The following is a 20,226-nucleotide window of genomic DNA, read 5'->3' as shown; positions in this document are numbered from 1 at the left end:
ACCTGAAGGCCTTAGGGAAGGTGGGAGGTGGGTATCAGGGAAGAGGGCAGAGAAAGTGCAAAAGCCTTGAGGCTGGAATGTGCTGGAGGGTTGAATGGTGACAGAGAGACAACCAGAGAGGAGGGGGCTGAAGAGGAGGAAGGGAGAGAGCAGTAAGAGATGAGGTCAGGGAAAGCACAGACAGATCAGAGAGGCAGTGTGGACACCAGAGACCGGCATCAGGGGCATCACTTGGGAACTTAGAAATTCAAATTCCCAGGTCCCACCCACACCCTCCCCAGACCTACTGAATCTGACACTGTAGGTGGGCCCAGCAGTCAGTGTTTGAACAAGCTTCCAGGTAATTCTGATGCATAATAAAGTTGGGGAAACCCTGGAGTAGGGGACTCAGGAGTTATGGTCAGGCTATTACTATAATCATCCCCACCATCACTGTCCTCTTTATTTCACTACCTGGGCAGGGGACCCGCCCAGCACTCTCCTGATTTGACCAGCGCTGACGCCCGGCAGGGGTCCTCTCCTAGGCCCGTCGCGCCCACGCGCGCCCACGGCGCAACTGCAGCACTTCTCTGTGCCACCCAACGTCGCGCCCCGAGAGCAACGCTGCACGGCTGCCCCGGGGGCCAGACGCCCAGACGGCAGGTGCAAAAGCGCCCCAAGCTGGCAAGGCCAAAGGCGGACGCAGGGGTGCGGTTGGGGCGCCGGGTGCCGCGGCCGGGAGGCGCGATCCTAGCCGCCCGTAGTCCCCACACCCGCCGGAGCGCGTGTCCCCATCCAGATCCCCAGGGAGCTGCCGCGGGCCCAGGCCCGCGCGGCCGGAGCATCGGGAGTTCCCCGCAGCCTCCCCGGGGAGCCGCTGATGCAAAGCCAGGTTCGCGCGGCCGGGCTGGGCCAGCGCCCTCTAGGTAGCGGAAGTGGAGCTTGCTTTACATCCGTCCTCCCCGCCTTGCAGAGTTGGGAGAAGGAAGGTTGGGGGGGGCGGGGGTATGGAAAAATAAAAGGAAAAGTCCGTGCACCATGTAAATCAACGCCCCCCACCTTGGCGCCCCGGCTGGCCGGGGACCCCCCAGTCTGCGGCCATGAACGCGAGCGGCGAGGGCGAGAGCTTCCCGGGCTCGGTGCAAAGTAAGTGCTTTTCCGGGCGCAGTGCGCGCTCCGGGGCCCGGGCCCAAGCACGTCTGCGACGCAGCGAGCAGGCCCGGGGCCCCGAAATCGGGGTGACTGCCGCGAGCTGGCGTCTCGGGGACCGCGGCGGGCGCGCCGTGCAGGGGGCGCAGGAGCGGGCTTAGGGTGGGGGCACACCCAACAGGGCACTAGGCGGGAGGTGCCCTCCAGCTTTGCGAGACCCCTTGGAAGGGAACGGTGGGTGGAGGGCACGCCATGGAGACAATCACCACCACCCCCAAGGGGCATTCCCCGCCCCCCAGGAGAAGTTCGGGGGCATTAGGGGCAACCCTGATGGGAAACTTCTCTCTGTGGCTCGAAATCCCTGGAGCCTGGGATTGGAGGATTTCATAAGGTCCGGCCGCCTGGGCTTGCCGGTTCATCGCAAGCCTTTTCCACCTAAAAGGTTGGAGCTCTGGTTGGGAAACGGGGCCGTGGGTTCATTTTTATTTTCCCGTTGAGGGTAGCAGCCTTTTGCAAGTACTGGGTTTCGCCTGGTGTATTGTTTCCCAAAGTGTGGTCCATGAACTGAGCGCAAACCAGCCACCTAGGAGCGCGAGCGCTTCTTTCTTTTTTTTTCTTTTCTCTTCATTTTTTTTTTTTTTTTTTAAAAAAAAAAAAGCTTTCCTGGGTCCCACCCATCAGCTCTCTGGAAGTGGGGCCGGGAATCTGCTGTCTTTTCCTCACTGTCTCGGCGATTCAGAAACGCATAATAAAGTTTTAGAACCTTTGAGCTGGGGGTTTGCAGACACCTGGTACATAGTAAGCGCTCAGCTTATTAGCTGCAACTGTTAACAGTTTTGGAGACAAAACTGTTGGTTCACAAACTTGGCTGAGTACTAATTCGCATAACTTGTAAAAGGCACAGGTTTCCCCAAATCCCACTTCCCCACCTACACCCACTATGAGTCAGTATCTCCTGGGTGGGGCTCAGATACCTCCACTTTTAACACTCACTCCCACCCTGCCCCGCCCAGGTGGTGCTAATTCTGAGATAGGTTTGGAGAACCTTCTGAAGTAAATTCTTTTTGTCGTCTTTATTGTTGAACACATACGTATGCCCACTGCCTTTTATTTGGTCTTAGTTAATTATCACTACGAGTTCCCAGAGTAGTTATATTTATTATTACAAATTTTCAGCCGGCGAGCCTCTCCGATTCAGGTAGGCTAAGTACCTTAGGAATAGTCACAGCAGGTAGCATGCCCTGTGGGGGCTCCCAGTGCCTGCCTTTCACAAGGACCACATCATTTAACCCTCACAGCAGTCCTATGAGTTACAGACCTCTTCTCCCCATTTTACAGTTAGGAAACCCAGGCCGAAAGTGGCAGTTCGATGCAGGTGTAGGTCATTACTTGTGCACTTTCTGCAACACTGTCTTGATGAGAAATTGGGCCTGGATATCAGTCCTGTTCTATCATTAAGGAATTCTCAGGGATGCAAGTCACTTCATTGCTCAATTCCTGGTTTTCCTTAGTCCAATGAGTACCTCAGTAGCTAGAGGGAAGCAGTGCTGCAGAGAAGGAAAGGCTTCATTCCTTCCAGCCACGCTTTGATTTCAAAGTATTTAAGTGCACAGGTCACTCTGCAAGATGGCTTATGAAACATTCCTCTCTAGCTCTAGGTGTCTCTCCTTAGCAAGTCAATCACACTGTATTTCTACAGAGATTTCTTGTCTTGGTTAGACCTGGGGAAAATTGGATATAATGTAAATATAATTGCTCAGAAAGTTAAGATGCATGAACACCAACCACTTATGCACAAAGATTGTTCTCATATTTGTTAGACCTGGAGAAAAATGGAAGTAATGTAAATACTGTAAGCTCAGAAGATTGACACATGGCTACTATGGAATTACGTGTTGCCATTAAAGTTATATTTATAAAGAGCTTTTAATGGTAATCGAACAATGTGGGTGTGATGTTATGTAGGAAAAGATTAATTTTACAATGCATTATGATCTTATGCCATTTTTTTAAAGTGTAAAAAAACTGATGAATGGAAAAAAATATTTCCTAAGGTTCATGGTAGGTATAGGTGGAAAGGTTGTGGGTGATTTTTCCCCCTGCTTCTTTATCTGTTTCTTTTCTTCCAGATATTTTGTAATAAGCATGGTTATCTTATAATAAGGCAAAGAAAATTTAAAAATTTAAAATTAAGGTAGTCACATTGCCTAGAAATTTATTAATTGCATTTATTTAACAAACATTTATATAGCACTTTCTAATATAGTGCCAGGCTTTACAAATAGTAACACAGTATTAACTTTTACTATCACTGCTACAGAGAAATAAGGTCCCTATCAGTTAAGAATGATTTTTGGCTACAAATAACAGAAAACCCATTTTCACTGTGCTAACAAGAAGTCTGGAGGCTGATGATTCCAGGGTTGGTTCAGGGGATCAGTGAAGTCAGGGCTAGCATCTGTTGGGAATCTTAGCATTTTCCACATAGTTACAAGATGGCTGCAGAAGCCCCTGGCATTACCTCTGCATTCAAGGCCAGAAGAAGAAGGGGACAGGAGATAGTGCCAAACTTGTCTGCGTCATTTTTATCAGGAAAGCCAAACTTTTCCTAGAAACTCCTCCAGCAGTGTGCTGGAGGGATTCCCAAGTATTTAGAGGACCAAGATTGTTTACACTTGGTTGTTAATGAGGGAGGTATTTGGCAATGTAGGGGGATTGGCTTTCACAATGACTGGGAGGTACAATTAGCTTTTAGTTGGGGTAGGAGATGGCTGCTTGTCCTGAAAAGTGCAGGGCAACCCCACACATCAAAGAACTTTCTTGTCCAAGGTGTCACTAGCACTCCCACATTGCTACAATGCATCCTAGGCCATCACCTGGATCTGGGCATTTTGCTGCTAGGATAGAATTAGGATTCTGTTTGCCAGGAAGAAAAAGGGAGTAGGATGGATATTGGGCCAGCAACTGGCCATGTCTGCCGCCATGCCCTTCTTTTGTACCATGGAATCTGGTTTTCATTGTAATTTATAGATTTTTGCAATTGATCTTGACTTTCCGTTTGTCCCATGGAGTTCCAGGTGGCACAACGGTGCTGGTTGAGCTGACTCCCGACATCCACATCTGTGGCATCTGCAAGCAGCAGTTTAACAACCTGGATGCCTTTGTAGCTCACAAGCAAAGTGGCTGCCAGCTGACCAGCACAACCGGGACAGCCCCCAGCACGGTCCAGTTTGTATCGGAGGAAACGGTGCCAGCCACCCAGACTCAGGCTACCACCAGAACCATCACCTCAGAGACCCAGACGATCACAGGTACGAGTGGGGGCAGGGGGCTCAGTTAGAATTGGCTGGCTACCTTCGAAATGCCTCTGTGGAACTTGTTAAAAATACATTTTCCCAGGGCCTACCCCCTATAGTTACTGATTCATTATTTTTAACAAGCCCCACTGGGAAGCCAGCTGCCCAGCCAGGTTTGAGAACTGCTAGGTTAAAACAGTAAGTATTAGCAGTTATGAAGTGTTGTCACACATTAAACAATACAGACAAAAAAATCAGTTTTCTAAAGCAAAAACCTGTATGCTAAGGAAAAAATGCTTGCAGGAAATACATCACAGTAAAAAAGGTGGTTGTTTTGGGCGATGGGAGTGTGTGTGTGATCCCTGAATTTGCATTGTGTAAAGGTACAAAAAGGTGTTCTAAAAAAATATTGAGATAGCTCTCAGCCTTAGCACCTTAGCATCTTGTTAGAAACCTCAGCGCCTTGAGAGCCAAGTGGAGGAAGAAGCAAATGCACAGGCTGAAGCCCAAAAGGAAAGAAGATGAGGCAGAGGTCCAAGCACAAAATCTACAAACAGGCATTGATACCTTCTGTAGTAGTTTCCTAGGGCTGTGTGACAAATTACCACGAACTGGGTGGCTTAAAACAATGGAAATTTATTCTCTTATATTCTGGAGGCTAGATGTCTGAAATCAAGATGTCAGCAAAGCCGTGTTCAGGCGGAATCCGTTCCTTGCCTCTTGCAGCTTCTGGTGGCCGCAGGCATTCCTTGGCTTGGGGCAGCATCACTCACTCTCCACCTCCATTGTCACGTGACCTTCTTCTCCCTGTGGGTCCCTGTGCCTGTGTCCAAATTTCCCTCTTATAACGACACCATTCACATTGGATTTAGGGCCCACTCTAATCCAGTATGACCTCGTTTTAACTCAATCACATCTTCAAAGACCACATTTCCAGATAAGGTCACATGCACAGATTCCAGGTAGAAATGAATTTTGGGGGGAGACACTTTACAACCCAGCGCACCTCCCCTCCCCTATGCCTTTGACCAAGAAAGCAGAAAATCTTCTCCCTGCTCTCGGTAGTCTCTGCTCACTCCACCGAAGGTAAATTACAGATGGATCAAAAATGTAAATTTACAAAGTGAAAGCATAAACGTTCTAGAGTTAATATAATATATGCCAATGGAGCAAAAATTAAGTACAAAATGAAACCATGAACGTTCCAGAGTTAATATTATAGATACCAATGGATCAAAATTAAGTGTTTGAAATGAAATCATGAATGTTCTAGAGTTAATATTATACACATACACACACACACACACACACACACACACACACACACACATATAATCTGTGTTAAGGAGCCAGACAGATGACTTTAAAGGTCTAAAGGAACCCATCTATGAGGTAGTTAGTACATTCAGTACTGGGGCCTGTGCAGAAATGGAGAATGTATTCCTTAGCTAAAAGTATTTGATTTTTTAAATTAAAAATACATATATTAATACTGTACCTACCAAAGAAGACAGGTTTGTGGACTCACCCCCTGGCCTCCTATAAAGGAAAGAAATCATAAATGTGGTTACAAATAAAGTTACAATTTTTCCAATGTAAAAAAAACAAAGTATAAACAAAAGTCAAAAGAAACAACTTGGAAAAAATTTCGTAGCATATGTGACTGAAGCCCGATGTCCTTCATATACTATACAAAGAACTCCTAAAATCAGTATTGATTGAGGAATAGAACCAAGTGGGAGAGTTGGCACAGGGCAGCTGGTGATATATAAAAAGGTCATTAAACATGAAAGGAGGCTCCCCTGCCTTAGTAGCTAAAGAAATGCAAATCATAATATGGCTAGCGGAAAGGATACTGCTTTCATTTTCTGGTGGCGTAAATTTGTATACCATGTTTGGAGGGCAATTTTGTGATATCTTTCAAATGTTAAAATGAACATAAAAACGTTTACCCAGTAAGTCTACTTCTAGGTATTTATCCTATGGAACTTCATAAATGAATATACTAGAATATTTGTTTACAGTATATGATATTTGTAAAAGTGTAAACTGTCTATGAATATGCCAAAAGAGAGTTGGATCAATAAATATCAGATTCATTACTCAATAGAGTACAATTTAGCTTTGAAAAGGGAAGCTAAAAGATTCTCCAAGTAAGCATAAAAAAATACATATGCATACATATTATATATTATATGCAAGAAAAGCTTCTAGAACGGGTGATGCAGGTGACATTAGTGACAGATGTAGACTGTGCATAAGGCAGTAGAGTGTGGTAGGGACTGTGGTGAAATTGAGAAGGCAGGTGCAGCTGCTCTTCGTAACCAGCCAGTTAGAAATTTGGGTTTTTCAGAAAAGCTGGAAAATGTGAAATTTCCCAATTTTAAAAATTTTTGACCAGAATACATCTATGAACCTGATTGAGCACATGTGCTTCTACTTTATTCTCAAGTGTGTTTACCAAATAGTGAAGTTGGGAAGTGGGGAAGCTGACTTTCACCTTATAAGTTGTACATTGGTGTGACGTTTAACTGTTTTGGCAATGAGCAATTTGTGGTTGTTATCTTAGTCCATCCATAATAGCGTTTCTGTTGAGTTTTTAAAACTTAATCAAATAAACTGATCACTTCACAAAGCTTAATAAAAGTTCCTCTAGGCCTTCCCACTTTTCTCCTGAGTTTATTTCAATTTCCGTCTTGGAAAGGAAGTCACCCAGAAAAATCTGAAACAAGAAAATGCTTTTGAGATGGGTCTGGTACAACCCAATTATTTTACAGCTGGGAAAATTGAGGCTGCAAATGGGGAAGGGATGTGGCCAAGGCCCCACCACAAGTTGAGGATAGACCTGGGACTTTTGTGTTTGGGTTCTTACCTTTTGGTCTGTTCCCAGAAGCCTTAGCATTCAATGTCCTCCCTCCAAAATCAAACTCCCTGTAACCCCCTGCACTGAGTGTGAAGCATAGAAAACAGGTGTCCAGCTGCGTGGGGACGCCCGTGCTCTATTTGTGGTCATTGCATCTTTCTGGGTTCTGAGACTTTGCATGTGCTGTTCCCTCTGCCGGGAATACCTTTCCTGCCTTTGCCTGACTGAGGCTAACTCAGCCTCAAGACTTTAAGGCTCATCACACAAAGCACCTGGCTTCATCTCTCTGTATTGCAGAAGCCATGATGAACTCCTTTCCATTTTCAGAATGAGTCCCCTTTCCTTTAGCCTTGGACACTTGATACTTCCTGGAACCGACTTAATTCTTATGCATACATTGGAGCTCTGCTTAAAGGCATTTCCTCCAGAAGCCCTTTGTTGACACCACACACACATGCATGCACACACGGACCCCCAGACCAGGTCAGGTTCCTAATAAATAAATGATAATTAGTGGAACATACTTAAGGTCCATCCTCATCCCTGACCCATAAGCAACCCAGCGGTCAGGACTGCACCCCTCTTGTTCACCCCTGGATTTCCAGGCCCAGGATGCCGCTGAGCACAGAGGCCCTCGATATTTGCTGAGTACATGAGCAACTGCTCAGATCTCACATCCATCAATGAAGCTTCCTCCACCCAAAGCACTGCTCCTTTTCTTTTCCTAGTTCTTTCTTCAAAGATGTTCACCCTCCTCTTGGCATCTCCACTGCCTTGCGGTCATTTGCTCTAGCCGTGCCTGAGTTTTGCTTCCCTCCCCATACACTCAGGCCAGGCCTGAGTCCCCTTTGTGCCCAATTCATGGTGGCATGTACTGTGCAGTGTCAAAGGGAGGAGAGACGGACATTGCATGTAGATGGCATCCTGATCTGCAACTAACAGCCCAAGGCTGTGAGCAAGTCACTTACTCTGTAGCTTAATTTTCCTTATCTGTAAAAAGGGGTAATAATAGTACCTGCATCACTGCAAGGATTCTCTGTTAATTCACATAAAGGGCCTGGGATGCAACTGCCCTTAATAAGTGACTGCTTTTATTAATGTAATGGATGGTGAGCATGTTACAGGTTTGTAGCATCTTCCAAATCTGACTCGTCTCCTAATTGTTCCTGCTTCTATGCCAGCAAAAAAGCAGAAACCTGCGTTTGTGTTTGTTTGTTTGTTTGTTTGTTTGTTTTAAATTCTGGGCCGAGCGTCCCCGAAGTTGGGGCTTCAGTTTCAGCTAGCTGGCAGTTTCCAGACGTGTCTGTGGACCAGGATTCCTGGGGAGCTGGTTAAAGACCCTGGTGCCAGGGCCCCACCTCCTAAATCCCAGTCTCTGGGGCAGAGGCTCAGGCCTTCTGTATTTTTAACAAGCTCCCAGAGGATTCTAGTCTCAGCCAGGGTGGAAAATCATTCACTGCCCAAGGCCACAGTGTGACCTCCCCAAACCCAGCAGTTTTCTCCAGAGACCCTTACCTGGACATTTTCCTGAATTTCTTTGTCCTCTCCTCAGTCCTTGATGAAAGTAAACCGTTTCTCCTCTTTCTTCTCACATAGCACATGTCTCCTGTCTGTCCAGCAACACTTGGGTATAAAGTAAATTTATTCTCTGCCCTATAGCTTTGAATACCTATTGTTTGGTGTTTGATTTAAGAACTTTCACAAAGAAACAGTAAAATCAGGTGTTGATGCTGGGGGAAAAGGAAGTATCCCACATGCATTTTCTCAGCTCATGGATTAAAATCATGGGGCTTTGGGGTCAGGCCCCTGAGTTTGAATGTGAGCTACATAGAACTGCATGGCTGTGAGCAAATTACATTACCTCCTGGTGTCTCATTTTAAAGTGGGAACAAGAATAGAGAGGCAACAGGATTGGTAGTTAAGGTTCTGGGGTCTAGAGCCAGTCTGCCTGTGTTCAAATCCCAGTGCACCATTTACTAGCCATGTGACCTTGGGCAGGTAACTTACAGTCTTGGTGTTCCCATTTCCCCAACTGTAAAATGGAAGTAATACTAGTTCTCACCTTGTGTGAGTGCGGATGTAGTGCAGATCAGTGGGTTCCTACGAGGAAGACACTTAGAGCTGTTCAGTGTTAGCTGTTGATATTACCAAATTAGGGGACTCAAAAAGTAAATTAAATGGCAACAAGCCCACAACCAATATTAGTTGAGTTGCTCAGTGGTCCTAGAATGATCTTTCCTGCCTCTTCTGCTTAATTCCTACTCTTCAGGTTGCAGGTTAAAAATCACCTCCACCTAGAAGTTCATCCTGATTTGCCCTTCTCACCCCCACTGCCTAGTTTAGGTTTCTCACTGCCTTCCCCCACCTAGCACTTATCACAGTTAAGTAATTAATTAGTTGTTTGGTACCAATCTTTCATTAGCCAGAGAACTGAATTCAGATGTTTTCAGGGGTCAGCGTGTGCAGCAGCAGATACACACAGTGGAGAAGTGGGAGGGCTTGTGGCCAACTAAATGAGAAGGTAAAGCAGCCCCTGAACCATCATCAGCCAATCTTGGTGTTGCTGGGAGCTGGCCCAGCACTCAGCGTTGGTCATGTTGTTCTCCCACTGAACATAAACAACTCCACGGAACATCAGCATTAAACAAGGCCCACCCTGTGATCGTGGTGGATCAAGACATGCAAGACCACTCTGCAATCGTGTCTGAACACAGACCAGAATATGAACATTGTCCAGGCCACAAAGTGCCAAACGTCATCCTCTACCAGCTAACCTGAGCACCCACTGCTGCTCTGCATGTTACAGGTTTAACCTTGCTTTAGTCTTCTCTCCTTCCTGATAATATTTATTAAGATACCAAATCATACAATTATTCCTGCTTCCTGACAGCATCCAATCTGGGCTTCCTTGAACCCTCTCCAGAATCATCGAACATGAGCCCCAACCAAACCTGTAATAAGTCCTTTCTCACAACCTCTGTATTAGGGTTCTCTAGGGAAACAGAACCAAAAGGAGATATCTGTAAATATTATGAGATTTTTATAAGAATTTTCTCATGCACCTTTGGAGATGGGCAAGTCCAAATTCTGCAGGGCAGGCCGCAAGCTGAGAACTCCAGTGAAGGTTTTTAATGAATTCCCCAGAAGAAGCTGGCTGGCTAAAGTAGAGATGGAAATTCTCTCTTCTGACTACTGAAATCATCGCTTCATCTTTTAAAGCCTTCAACCCATTGGATGAGACATCTCTCGTTGCCGAAGGCAATCTCCTCAGTTGATTGTAGATGTAATCAGCCATAGAGACAAGCAACTTACTGATGATTTGCATCCATGAAATGTTCTCCCAGTAACAGTCAGGCCAGCGCTTGCTAGACCAAACACCTAGGCACCATCACCTGGCCAAGTTGACATATGAACATAACCATCACACCCTCCGACTGAAACCCTCCAGAGTTCCCTTGGTGTGAGGTTCCCTGCTTGTTATGAGTAGTAACCCAACTTATTAAACTACTGATGTGTTCCTGGTTGTCTTTGGCCAGAGGACATTGATATATGGAAGATCCATCCCACCTAATGGATTTTGAAAGACTTATTAAAGAAGAACCCAATGCCTTGGTCAGCCTGTGGGCCCCAGGTTAGTGGGTTTCATTTCTAGTTTACTGGACTGTAGGTGTCCTGCAGTCAATCTTGCACTCCTGTCACCCATCACTGGTGCCTAGCACATCGTATGCATTTGCTAAAACATTCACTGAATGAAGGAGTGCATGAAAGAACAGCTGTAAGGATTAACTCAGCTAGTGGGCATGAAGCACTTGGCAGGGCACCTGCTCAGTGAGGGCAGCTTTGGGGACTTTTGTGGGCCAGGTGTTGAAGCCGCCTGATGTGGAGATGCTTGCTTGCCCTTGGAGAGTTCAGAGTCCCTGGGGAGGGGAGGAAGATTTAGCCATAAGGCACACAAGACCAGCTAAGAGTGAAGGGAGTAGGCTGGCCCCAGCTGGGAAAGCTAGGGGGAAAAAATTGCAAATGAGATCAAAGGTATCCAGGCCTTGAAAGACACATCTACCTTTGGGAGGAAGGTGACAGGAAGAGGGCATTTCATAACAGTGGTTTGGAGGTGGGGAAGCTCAAGGCAGGATCTAAAAACGGGCAGGGAGTGTACAGTATGAGCCATGCTTCGGCTCCAGTCTTTGTTCTGAAGTGGGAAGCCACTGAAGGTTGTTGAACATGTGAGTGATTTAGTAAGACAAACTATGTTGTGATTTGCTGGAAGGATCTAATAGTAACAATAATAATAGCTGTTTCTTGTATAGTGCTTCTTTTGTGTCATGCACTTTCTCGGTACTTTATATGAATTAGTTTTTCACAACCAAAAGTTAGGTACTAATAATTATAATCCCCATTTAACCTATAAGGAAACTGACGTCTAGAGAGGTTAAATAATTTATCCAAGATGACAGAACCAGAAAGAGGCAAAACTGGGTCTCACACCCTACGCTCTTGACTGCTAGACAGACTGCCTCTTAGTAAAGTCCTCATTGCATTGTTTTTCAAACCCGTTTATGATATAAGAGCTACCTGAAGGGTCTGTTAATAAATGCAGATACCCAGGCCCCTACCCCTGGAGATAATATCTCAGTGGGTCTGAGCAGCGTCCTGGGAACCTGAACCAGCAGTAAGACATTTGCTCACGCCCACGACAGGAACAGCAGGGGGGATCCGGGTAGGCCCTGCAGCTCAATGGTGCCGGCTGCTTCTGCTCTTCTGGCTGTCCTGAGCTGCGCGGCAAGGGGCGGGGCTTTTATCCTTTGGCCCTGCCCCTCGTGGCCACAAGATGGCTGGCACTGTTATAGACATGTCTTCAGTCGACAAAGCCCACAGACAGAAAAAGGGGAGGAGAGAGCCTTCGGATCGCATTGGCCAAGATTAGGACACTTGCCTGTTCCCCAAGTCAGCCAGCAAGGGACATGGAGAAGGGGCCAGCAGTGGAATCCAATCCCAAAGGACCCCTCTGCAAAGCCAACACTCCTACCAGTGCCCAGTTAGAATGGGCTGGAGCAGGGGTCCTCAAACGCTGCTGTGCAACAGTTACCCGGAAACCTTGTAAAACTCAGCCAGCAAGGGACATCAGACTTGACCCCAGATCTCTGCATCAGAATCTCTGAAACATGATCAAGTTTGAGAACCACTGGACCAGGAGAAGGCGGGAAAAGGACAGAGACAGATTGGAAGCGGCATCTGGCACACAGCAAATGCTCCACAGTGAATTGATGAAGCACAAAAGGAAGCACTGTGAGTGAAAAGAAGCTCCGTTCCAGTGGGTTTTGCTTTTTGATCTTTGGTTTATTTCCTGCTCAATGCATTCTTAGTATAGTGCAGGCTAATTTTCTCTTCCTGAGGACAGAACTTCAGCTAAAGGGAAGACTATTTCTAGGAATAGAGGAAATAAGACTTGCAAGGTAGGCTTGCAGGTAGGTCTCAAAACGAGATTGAAACCAGAAGCCAGAAAAATTGCAGGGCGCTCTGAACCCTTGCCTCTCCACATGTGGTCCAGGGCCCTTGCCACCACCTAGGAGCTTGTTAGAAATGCACAGGCTCGGGCCCACCCGGAACTACTGAATGGGAATCTGCGTTTTAATGAGATCCCAGATGGTCTGCGTGCACATTACAGTTTGAGAAGCCCTGCCGTAGACTTCCTTCTGCGGGGCAGCTCTCTTTGCTACTTAGGACACGCAACTGCTCCTAACTGTTATGCCGCCTTTTCTTAGAAGCATAGTATACACTAAACCAGAACATCTTAGTCCCGGTTCCTAAGATTCCGGAGCAAGAGAATCTGATTGGCCCAGCTCCGTCAGTGTCTGCCCATGGTCCAATCAGCTATGGCAGGGTGAGGGGGCGGGGCCAGGGATTCAAACATGGCCACCAAGGCTCCCCGCCCTGGGGAAGGGGCAGAGTTTGAATGATGGCGACCAGGACCAGATGTATAATACAGATGGAAAGGGCATAAGAAACCTTTCTTTACGAGAAAAAGGGGGATGGGTTTTCTCTCTGAGAGTGAACTCTATCTCCATCCTATTCACTGATGATAAAGTTTGCAGACGCAACGAATGCCTGGAGATCAAATACCCTAAATGTGAATCTCATGCATAAAAGCATTGGAAAAAACCACGGAAGGAAAGGTCAGTGGATTTAGGCATATGACAATGATTTAATATCCTTAATCTGAAAAGAGCATTTACAAATCAATGAGAAAAATGAAAATTCCATTAGAAAAATGGGCTTGTAGCATACACAGGTAGTTCACAAAAAAGAAATGTGAATGGACAAGAAATGTTGAAAGGGGGTTGGTTCTCCCTAATTTTAAAAGAATTGCAAACCAAACTAAAATGATTTCATTGTTTCCTGCCAAACAGTCTGCATGATAGCAAAAGTGAAGGGAAGAATATATAATTGATTTAAGTTTTCTGGAAGGACCCTATAATTTTGTGTCACCAACCAATAAAATGTCCATACTATTTTGACCCAGTTCTTCAACTTAGAGGAATTTATCTAAAGAAACTAAGATAGGTTAAAAGTCCTGGATAGATGCTATTTTTAAAAGTAAATCCCTAAAAAAAAAAAAAAAGTAAATGCCCAGAAAGGGCCTCAATGTCCAAGAAAGGAGAATTGTTAATTAAGTTATGCTACAAACAAAATGATGGAATATTGTGTAGCCATTAGAAATTGTGTTTTTGATGAATGATAACTTTGCAAAATGCTCATTGTTTAGTAGTAAAAGTAAAAGAGAATATAAAATTATTTAAATCATGGTCCCAGTTTTATACTTTTCAAATCTGTATGCAGAGGACACATTAGCCATTTACTCAGTTGTTAATGCAATCAATTTTTGTTGTTAAATTGTCCTCTGCCGGGTTCTTTGTTTGGTGTGGGATACAGTGACGGAAAAAGACAAGATGTTTGTCTTCACATGGTTCATCCAACCAAATAGAGGAGAGGATGGTCAAAGTGAATAAACTATTGAATTGTAGTAGAGATAAGTTCTTTGGAGAAAAAGTAAAGAATATAATGGGTATGTAATGCTCATATACCATGTGGTGACATTGTTGGGCAGTTTTTATTTTCTTCTTTACACTCCTCTGAATTTCCCAGGTTTTCTATAATTAGCTTTTACTTGTAGTTTGAAAAAATAATATTTTTTTATTTAAGAAAGAAAGGATAAAAACAATTTTTTTTTAATGAAAAAGAGAAGGGGGGAGCAAGTTGGGTTGGGGAGATGTGAAAGCTGTCTTCAGATATTTGAGGGGAAATTTTGTAGAAAATTTTGTAGAAAAGCTTCAAGTCGTTCACAGAAGCCTAACAAGTAGAAGTTTCGGAAAAAAGATTTTGGTTCTCTATGAAATTCATGTAACAATCTTACATTTTAAGTGATTTCATGAACAGATGAATACCCAGAAGACCCAGGGCCCTCCTGCTACAAATCAGGATTAAATACAAAAGTCAGCCTCTTGGATGCACACCTGAACGCACAGGGCAGCAAGGGAAATCCCCAGAAGCCAATCAAGGAAACCGAAAGCTGGCAGCAAGTGTGGGGGGCCTTGAGCAGCTGGTGTGGGGGGTGGGGGGCTGGGAGGTGGAGGGTAGTTTATCTCTCCTTGCAAGGACATTGTTTTAATGCCCCGTCAGGGTAGGAGATGCGGCTCAGCGCCCTTGTGAAAAGTTGGAAATGAGAGCCCCACATAAAGCAATAAAAAGAAGGACTGGAGAACATTCTTACACAGGAGCAGGTCTGACAGACGCTCTCCTTGGGCTCTGAGACATGCACTCAGCACATGTGAGATGCTTGGGGCTGTCCCTACTGCTTTCACTTCTGTGGGGCACTCTGAGATTTCCAGGGTCAATGTTACTCATACCAAACCTGAGTACAGACCATTGACTAATAATATGTAACTGTTTTTATAATTACAGTGATGTCAGCTGACAATTATCTAGCCCTTGTGGTGTGCCCAGCTCTGAGTGTACCTGTAGCGTCTTGAATCTTTACTAGAACAATGAGCTAAGGTCACTGCCGATAGCCCTACTTTATCGTCAAAGGAACTGAAGAGCAGAGAATTTAAGTGACTTGGTCAAGGTCCTTTGGCTAGTGAGTGATGTGAATGAGTGACGTCTTAATCAGATAGCACACAGATCACCAGATAACTGAAGGGATAAGGGAGGCTACAGGTGACTGCAGCCCGGTAGCAATCGAGTCAACCGGAAGGCTTTTCCTGGGGTATCTCTGCAGGTCCTGCTGATCACAGGGAATCCTGGAAAGGATCTGAGTTGGTGGGGGTATGGGAAGGGGTGATGCTGTTAAAGCCAACAGAAGGCTCCAGCCCGGGCTGGGTAGCTGTGTGAGATGCCCTGTCACCCAGTGCCCCTTTGTTGCTGTTAAATTCCAGACACCTGCAACAGTGTGCGAGTACTATAATAATTATGTGCTTCCTTGTTTTACATTCACATGTCACCTTACTGGCTCCTTCCTGGACCTCCCTATGTAAAATTCCAAGTCCCGAGCACTGCCTGTATCCCTTAGCTGATTAACTATATATTTAAATTATTTACTTTATTATCTATACATTCACCACCCCCCCAACAAAAATGTCAGCTCCAAAGGAGCAGGCATTTTTGTCCCTTTGGCTCACTGCTCTTTTTTCAGTGCCTAGAACAGCACCTGGCATATAGCAGATGCTAGAGAAATAATTGCTGAATAAATTAATGAATAATGACAACAGCAATTAACTACATGTCCGAGCTTTAATTCTTACAGCAGCCCTAGAAGATAGGAACGGAAATTGTCCCCATTTTCTAGGTGAGGGAACAGGCTCAGAGAGTTTAGACTTCAGAGCTCCAAGCTCTTGAGCAAACACTGGTCTAATAGCCATCTAACTTTGGGGGGACTCTTGTTGCATGTGGTTAGCCCCACCCCTGTACTGAGCCCTGCAGTTGGGTGCCTGAGTCCCTTTGCTGTGCTTAACCTGCCCATGTACCATGCTTCTTGCTGCCTCCCCAAGATTCCTTTCTTGGGACTGGGATGCCCCTGTGATTCCCCTCTGCTGTGACTCCCCAGTAAAGGGCTACTGGGGCTCGTGGGAGGGGAGAGTATGTGGGCAGTTAGGACAGGAAGCCCAGCCTTTGTCCTGGGAGGGAGGAAGTCACAGGCTCAAGAGGACCCTGTTCCCAGCACTGACCTTCCAGAAGAGTTATAAGGATGACATGAGCTGACCCGTAGAGAGGGCCTGGCCCCATGGTAGGCTTCCCACACCCACCCCACTGGGCACCTTCCAGCTCAGGGGGTCTCTTGTGCTGACAGTTGCAGGGCAGAGGTTGGAAGGTCATGATAGCGAGACCCACCATTCTGGTTTTAGCATTAAAGTCCTGGGTCCTGGGAAACCCCTCAGTCCCGGGCACACAAGGGTGATTGGTCACCCTAGGTCATTATCATCCAGTTGAGAATTTGGAAAGTGGTGCCTGTGTCCAGTTCTCTTCAACTGTCGTAGACAGTGTTCATTGAGACTCGAATACGGCCACACCCTGTACTAGGGAATTCTCTCATTAAAAACTTCACAACCAACCTTATAAAGTAGGCGCCATGTATATCCCCACAGATTCGGGTATTTCCTTCTACCTATTCCAGTACACTAAAAACTAAAAAAGGACATCTATATAACACATTAGAATAACCGCCAGAATGTCCTCTCAACTCCATTTGAAATCTCTCAGCCACTGAAACTTTATTTTGTTTCATGTCTCTTCCCTTTTGGTCAAGAAGGCTTTCTCAATCCCTCGATGCTGGTCCAGGTTCATCCCCAAGAGTCGTGTCCCACATTGCCCAGGAGATTTACACCCCTGGGAGTCATGTCTCAAACAGGGGAAAGGGCAGTGAGTTAATTATGCAAAGTTGGCTTAGCAAGAGAGAGGGCTGTAGGCATTTTTGGAACTACATATATTGAGTGTAGTTGCTGTTTAAAACATCTTCCAAGATATTGCCTGATGATTCAGCTTTAAAATGTTAGGTAGCTGTGTACCCACATTCCAAATTCCTGGAAACAGTGTAGCAGGGATTCCATTGGTTATTAATGAAGCAAATGCTTGTTGTTGGAAGAATGACTAGCTCCATAAGAGCTTGCAAAATAGCAAGCAAGAATGGCTGATTCCTTCAGTTAGACAAAGCTGGGTTAACTTTTATTGCTGAGATGCTTGGAAAAGGATTGTCTAGGCCAGTGGTTCTCAAACTTGAGTGTATATCAAAATCACCTGGAGAGCTTGTAGAACATAGATTGCCTGGCACCATCCCCAGAGTTTCTAGTCTGGGGTGGAGCCCACAAATTTGCCTTTGTAAATTTGCTGCTGATTGGGGACCACTCTTTGAGGTCCAAGCAGGGCACGTGAAAGCAGAAGCAGTAACCAGATCCCCCAAAATAGTGGAAAACATTTCAACAAGAGGCAGGTGTGGTTGATTCCTCCTGACTTTAAACAAAACCACTTAACTTCCTGTGACATATTTCAATTGAGAAAAATTGAAGCCATGAGTTTACTCAAACACCAATGCTGTTAAAACCCAGGTGTTCTCTGACATGCATCAGAATTATCCTGTTGTGCTGGTTTGAATGTACTGTGTCCCCGAAAATGCCATTATCTTTGATGTAGTCTTGTGTGGGCAGACTTATCAGTGTTGATTAGATTGTAATTCTTTGAGTGTTTCCATGGAGATGTGACCCACCCAACTGTAGGTGATAACTCTGATTGGATGATTTCCATGGAGGTGTGGCCCCACCCATTCAGCATGGGCCTTGATTAGTTTACTGGAGCACTATATAAGCTCAAACAGAAGGAGTGAGCTTGCTACAGCCAAGAGGGACACTTTGAAGAACGCACAGGAGTTGAGAAGAGAGGAGCTGCAGATGAGAGACAGTTTGAAGATGGCCATTGAAAGCAGACTTTTGCTCCAGAGAGGACAAACGCCCCAAGAGCAACTGAGAGTGACATTTTGGAGAGAAGCTGAAGCCTAGAGAGGAACATCCTGGGAGAAAGCCATTTTGAAACCAGAACTCCAGAGCAGATGCCAGCCACATGCCTTCCCAGCTAACAGGTTTTCTGGACACCATTGGCCATCCTCCAGTAAACGTACCCGATTGTTGATGACTTACCTTGGACACTTTATGCCTTAAGACTGTAACTTTGTTACCAAATAAACCCCCTTTTATAAAATCCAATCCATCTCTGGTGTTTTGCATTCTGGCAGCATTAGCAAACTAGAACACCTGTCATGGCCAAAGAGGCTAAAAAGATGGAGATCAGGGGCCTGGGTTTTGTGTCAAATGACCCAAGAAGTTTAAAAGATTCCATTTAATTGATATAAAATAAAATATCTAAGGAATATGAAAGCATTGTGTCATGATGTGTTTAATTGGCAGCAATTTTAAAATTAATAGTACAAAAAATAAAGGTATATCTTAGAATCTATAACGTCTTAGATCCAAATAAATATGGCATTTTTTTAAGGAATAAAATAAAATATAACTAGTACCACAATCCCATGGCATGGGTATTATTGCTTGGAGCAAAGTCATAATAGGTAGTGATGTTTAGTTAAATAATTACAGTCAGTAAGTAAAATAGTAAAAATGGCAAAGATGGTACCTCAGTGAATTAAGTTTGGGAATCAAAATGTGACACTGGTTTTCAAAATCATCTCTAGGTCCTCTCAGCCTGCCAAGTTAACCCAATGAACAAAACTTCATTTAGTCATATTTACTCCTCATTTTCAGCCAAATCTCCATGTGACCAACTATGTTATAATAAAGGAAGAAAGAAAATATTTCCAAGCCCCAAACCATAGATTAAGTTTAGATAACAAAGCAGTCACAAAATTCTTTTATAAGCAAAAAAAGGACAAAAGAAATTTGAGGCTAAATTATTTTAAATGTGAGACTAAATGATTAAATTATTGTCTGTTTTATCTTTTAAAATGACCATTCATATTTGGTCTCTTTTTTGTTTTTTTCCCATTTTTTCTCAAAAACTTCAGTGAGAGCTGAAGGATTTTGGGTACATGTGCTAGAGAGAGTGTTAATTAGATTTGTAATCTTTTGCCCAAGATTCCTTCTATCAGTTCCTTTTGGGTGGTTTGTTAGGATTTTGTGATAAAGTTTATGAAAGTGCCTGTATCAGTAGAATGCATTTGTCTGCAATTAGCAGAAAACCTGCCTGGCATAAATTATAGGGACATTTATTGTTTACTTAACAAGAAATCTACTTTTATGGTGGTTTCAGAGCTCTGGTTCAGTATTGGGTTATCTTGCTTTCTCCTTTTGGTTATAGAATGGCTGCCATAGAACCAGGTATCACATCCTCCAGCATGTCCAAAGATAGGAAGTAGAGGCAGCCAGGGCAGCAGAATGAGCTTTTCTCAACTGTGTCTCTTTCCTTGTTTTTTTTGTTGTTGTTGTTGTTTGTTTGTTTTTATTTTTATTTGTTTTCTTTTATAATGCAATTTTTATTGAGATATATTCACACACCATACAATCCATTCAAAATATACAAAATAAATAGTTGTGCATTTATCACCACAATCAATTTTAGAACATGTTCATTACTCCAAGGGAAAAAATAAAGAGAAAAACCAAAACATCCTATACCACTTATCCACCCCTCCATCCCCTATCATTGATCCCTAGCATTGGTGTGGTACATTTGTTACTGTTGATGGAAGAATATTAAGATATTATTGTTAACTATGGTCTGAAGTTTTCAATAGGTGCATTTTCCCCCATATAGCACTCTATTATTAACTCCTTGTAACAGTTTCATACATTTGTTCTAATTCATGGAAGAAAATTTTTATATTTGTACTGTTAATCACAGTCCTTGTCCGCCACAAGATTTACTGAGTTATACACTCCCTTG

At 44.5% G+C, this 20,226-nt stretch overlaps 1 protein-coding gene across 3 annotated transcripts in view; it reads left to right on the top strand.

Annotated features, from left to right (window-relative positions):
- The first annotated feature begins 935 nt into the window (after window positions 1–935).
- ZFP64 (ZFP64 zinc finger protein) overlaps window positions 936–20,226 on the top strand; it is a 76,027-nt gene continuing 56,736 nt past the window's right edge. For 2 of the 3 annotated variants that reach the window (XM_037811753.1, XM_037811750.1), the window contains exons 1-2: window positions 936–1,125; window positions 4,200–4,439. In XM_037811753.1, the coding sequence (XP_037667681.1) occupies window positions 1,080–1,125; window positions 4,200–4,439 (286 nt within the window). In that variant the 5' untranslated portion in view covers window positions 936–1,079. The remainder of the gene's footprint in view (window positions 1,126–4,199; window positions 4,440–20,226) is intronic. The other variant, XM_037811752.1, reaches the window with a different exon arrangement.

The sequence above is a fragment of the Choloepus didactylus genome, chromosome 19 (assembly GCF_015220235.1).
Source record: "Choloepus didactylus isolate mChoDid1 chromosome 19, mChoDid1.pri, whole genome shotgun sequence".
Lineage (NCBI taxonomy): Eukaryota > Metazoa > Chordata > Mammalia > Pilosa > Megalonychidae > Choloepus > Choloepus didactylus.
Note: the sequence above shows the minus strand (reverse complement) of the source record. Positions and strands in the feature narration are given on the sequence as shown.